The 4555-nt window shown below is 34.8% G+C and overlaps 1 protein-coding gene across 1 annotated transcript; it reads right to left on the reverse strand.

Moving 5' to 3' along the window:
* Positions 1–2944: 2944 nt before the first annotated feature.
* LOC125871033 (trans-resveratrol di-O-methyltransferase-like) lies at positions 2945–4321 on the reverse strand. The gene is made up of 2 exons (XM_049551618.1): positions 3548–4321; positions 2945–3247 (listed from the first exon to the last, which is right to left on the reverse strand). The coding sequence occupies exons 1-2, from the start codon at positions 4304–4306 to the stop codon at positions 2945–2947; spliced, it is 1062 nt and encodes a 353-aa protein (XP_049407575.1). The 5' UTR covers positions 4307–4321.
* Positions 4322–4555: the final 234 nt, after the last annotated feature.

Consider the following 4555-nt stretch of genomic DNA (forward strand, 5'->3'; position numbering starts at 1 on the left):
AATTTAGTGTTGAGGGGGAGACAACACAGGCAATAGCATGGATTTCTTTTTCGGATTTAAGGACAACTTATTTTGTTAAGGAATCCATGTTTTCACTGGTTGCTGTAGTAAGAAAACCTCTTCATTTAGACACGACTACTATAAATAAAACTCGACCAAGTTGTGCTAGGGTCAAGGTACATATTGATTTGCTGTCAGAATTTCTGAAGTAAATGGAGATGGGGATTGTTAATGAAAAGGCATCAAGAGTTGAGAAGGTACATATATATTATGACATGTTACCTAAGTATTGCAAGGCATGTAAGTTGCAAGGTCTTGAAGAGATAAAGTGTCTAGATAACTCTTCATATTCAATAAGGGGTGCTTGTTTGAAGTTGACCCCAATAAAAACTTATATATCGGAAAGGACACTTTCAACTCAACTTTGTGTTAGGAACAACCTATGACCTTAGTTCATATCTAATGAACTCCCACACTATATTATATGAATACCATGTGGAGAATGATGACAAGGGTAAACTGAAAATGGTGGAGAATGGTTCCAAGGAAGCACCCTGCGCAACACAAAAAACACCGCAATCCAACACATAGAGTTATCACCAAAGAGAACAATGCTATAACGAGTGACAAGGCAAAAACACCTGAGAAAGGTGTCACAACTAATAATGCTTTTGACGCTTTTGATGATAGAAGAGTCATGCCATGAGCAACAAGGTAATAAAGAGGCAGAAAGGGAAGAAACATCATGAGATAATACAATTGCTCATACAACTACTATAGATGGATTTACAGAGTCAGGGCAAAATGCAGCAAATTAGGCATCAATTGTGACACATTTGCAAGTAGAAAGTAAAGAAAGAGAGCAAGGGAAGAGCAATACTGAAATACAAGTTTATAATACAGAAGCATCATTACAAAAGACACAGCAAGAGGAAGACATACAAAATGGAGATGAGAGCCATAAAGTGGAAACCAGACAGGATAGTCAACTAAGAAATAGCAATCATAATAATGATGATGTGTTTCAGACAAACACAAATGAGGAGCAACAAATAGTCAGCCTTAGTGAACAAGCAATTCAACAGGATCTAGTTAGAGCTACTTTTCAAGTCTCTCATCAGATAAATTATGAAGAAAAGTCAACAGATCAACAATAACAGTTACAATCAGTAGAAGATAAGAAGGAGGAAAACAATCAGAAAAAAGAGGATCAAGTACTGTAGAGTATTGGGGTGTCTACATATGCTTTAGCAAAAGGAAGCAAAGCCAAAAACAAAGTGGAGAACAAACCAATCAGGGTTAATCTAGCGCGAAGTGTCAGATCAAGTTTTAAATGAAGATGAAAGGAGTATTTTGGAATGTGAGGTCTTTTAGAACTCAAAATTCATTCCATAGAATACAGATGCTACATAGGTATCACAAGTTCCCTATTATTACTTTGATGGAAACTTTTCAAGAGGCTAGACAGATTCACAAGTTTAAAAGAAGATTGGGGATGCAATATGGCTAGTGATGCCCGTTTGGTTATGAGTATGTTGATTCAAAATGGTAAGGGAGTACTTTTTGAAGGTTTGGAATCGTTGGTGGGCATTGGAGGGGGCATTGGTTACGAAATTGAGATATTAATGGAGAATTTAATCGAAACATATGAGAAAAAGAAGTACTTATAGCATGTAAATATGAGAATAACAATGGAAGAAGACAGTTACGGTAGTTACAATGGAAGAAGACAGTTACGATAAGTAGTGGCATTTTTGCTTCAATGTAAACTTGATTTTCTTGTTTATCTCTCTTGTGCTATACTTGATGCAAAAGCTATATAATGGACTTCACCTTGCCAGTAGACAAGGTGGAGAAGAGTTGAGATCTTCGTGGGGTTTATTTTTGTGTTACATAATAAGCCTATTTGGTGCTACTTCGGCATCAAATTGAACTATCACAAAAGCTGAAAGTTTAGATAATCAAACAAATAATAAAAAGTGTCATTTATGTGCCAATCAATTTGTTGGGACGTCGGGAATCAAACTCTCACATAAGATGAAAGTTTAGATAGCCAAACAAAGGGAAAATGCATAAGTACCCCCNCCAAAATCTCTGAGACACACCTAACCTCTACTAAGGTTCTATTACCCCCCGAACTTATTTTATATATAATTTTCTACCCCTTTTCGGCCTACGTGGCACTATCCTTGAAAATATTGTTAACACACGCTGGGCCCACAAGATAGTGCCACGTAGGCCGAAAAGGGGTAGAAAATTATATATAAAATAAGTTCGGGGGGTAATAGAACCTTAGTAGAGGTTAGGTGTGTCTCAGAGATTTTGGGCATAGGCTGAGGGGTACTTATGCATTTTCCCCCAAACAAATAATAAAAAGTGTCATCTAAAAAACATTTGGTAAATTGCAATTCTTGTTATATAATACTCTCTGAAGTGAACATAAATTGTCTATCTGAACTTTCACCTTATTAATGAGGATTCAATTTTCCACCCCTCTCTCATTTCTCCTTTTCCTTTCCCCATTTATTTTATTTTAAAAAAAGATTTCGTGGGTTTATTTATCTTTGTATTGTAGTGGGCAGTAGGAGTAATAATTTTAGACCGTTATCTAGTATTTTTAAAAATATGATTTTCAATTTTTTAGAAAGGAATCTTTAGACTATAATATAAAAGATCATAAATTACAAGAAGAATAAAAAGAGATTTATTCACCAAATAGCTATGCCAAAAAGTGAAAAAGGTCTAGTTCCAATGCCAGGCACCAACAATCAATCATCATAAAAGTTGCAATCAATCATCATAAAAGGCTCCTTTATTTTTACCATATAAAAAAGAACAATGTTCATATTGCCATTCACAAGATTTCTTTGCTTTCTAATATTACCTTATTCTAAAAATTCAAAATGCAATTTTAATTTGGACTAGTTACTAGTACAAGATTATATTAGGGGTAAACCTCAATAACAGACCTTAATCCCAAGATATGACTAATCTTGTAGTGACTAAATCCAAAATCAGAGAAGAGTTTTGCCCATTCTTGTTCATTTCTTTCTTTTCCAGAAACATGAACCATCATCAGTACATCTGAAAACAATTGAGTTTCGAATGATTTGTTATCTCTTTTCTCGTTATCAATCACAATGTCAATCACAATCACCTTTCCTCCATTTTCCTTACTTGGAATTGCTTCTTTACATTTCTTCAATATTTTCACACAGTCTTCGTCGCTCCAATCATGTAATATCCACTGCTTGTCATAAAAAATATTAACATAAAAACAAGACAAATCGAACAAAAGATAGTAAAATCAACATAACTTTTAGTAGCACATTCAATCCATCTCATTCTAAACAAGTTGAGTGATGATCTATTTGTTAACTTGACGTAACAAATTGAACTTAAAATGACTCATCAAATTATCGGGTAATAACAAGTGAAATTGAAATTCATACTATTATCATGGTCCGTTATTTGATTACTTTTGACCCCAATTCATTTTGACGCAAGCAAATTATGAATGGACAAGTACATTAGTTCTGATTTATACCTTTAGCAAAATTGCATGAGCAGAAGGAACATACTTAAACATATCTCCACTAATGTAGCTCAAGTTGTTTCCCCCTTCCAAGCCTTCAACCACATGGGGCAGATCGAAAACAGAGCATTTCAATTCTGGAAATGCATTAGAAATGGCTTTAGCCACAGTTCCAGTGCCGCCTCCAACGTCTACCAACGATTTCAATCCTTCAAAAACTCCCTTACCATTTTTTATCAACACACTAATGATCAATCGGGCATCACTACCCATAACTTCGTTCAATAAACGGTTAACCCTTGGGTCATCCCCTGCATATTCAAACAACGACTTCCCATGAGTAGTCGCGAACTGGGTAGAGTCCCCGTTCGTGAACCATTCACTGAGTGAGTGCCACAGATCCATTAAAATTGGATCCAATTGTGCTTGAACAAACAGGGCTAGACTCAACGGCTCATTTTTAAGAAGAAGACGTGAAGTTGGAGTAAGTAAATAACCTTCTTCTCCTTGAATAAAGAAGCCAGCATGAATTAGAATACGCATGAGACGATAAATACAATCATGACCTTTTAATTTGTTGATAGGGAGAGCATTCAATAAATTGGATAGAGTCATGGCTCGACCATGGCTATAAATGATATCTGGAATTTCGAGCTGAATTGCACATTTGATTGACATAGAAATGACGTAATTCAACACATGGTTCAATATGTGTGCTTGAGTAGCAATGACTTCACTAGTTTCGTCTCCAATATTATTAGGCAATGCCATTTTTTTGAGAATTTTGCTTTGATATGTGTAGTGTTGTGATTATCAAATCTATATTTATAAGAGAAATTGGAAGACATGTGATAAATAAGATGTCATATTTAGAAGAAATGAGGAGATGCACAATTTGATTTGTTAAGATATGATAACTATTGTGACAAATCAAATTCTTTGAATTCATCTATTGGAAATTAAAGTCATTTATATTTAATGATTCTCCTTCCAAATATGAAATGTTGTCTTGATATATCA

This window comes from Solanum stenotomum, chromosome 7 (assembly GCF_019186545.1).
Source record: "Solanum stenotomum isolate F172 chromosome 7, ASM1918654v1, whole genome shotgun sequence".
NCBI lineage: Eukaryota > Viridiplantae > Streptophyta > Magnoliopsida > Solanales > Solanaceae > Solanum > Solanum stenotomum.

What these genes read in the sequence shown, in the direction of transcription:
- LOC125871033 (XM_049551618.1), bottom strand. Translation starts at nt 4,306, where the DNA reads ATGGCATTGCCTAATAATATTGGAGACGAAACTAGTGAAGTCATTGCT. An exon ending in CTCATGCAATTTTGCTAAAG is followed by an intron (nt 3,248 to 3,547) that starts GTATAAATCAGA and finishes TATGACAAGCAG; the next exon opens with TGGATATTACATGATTGGAG.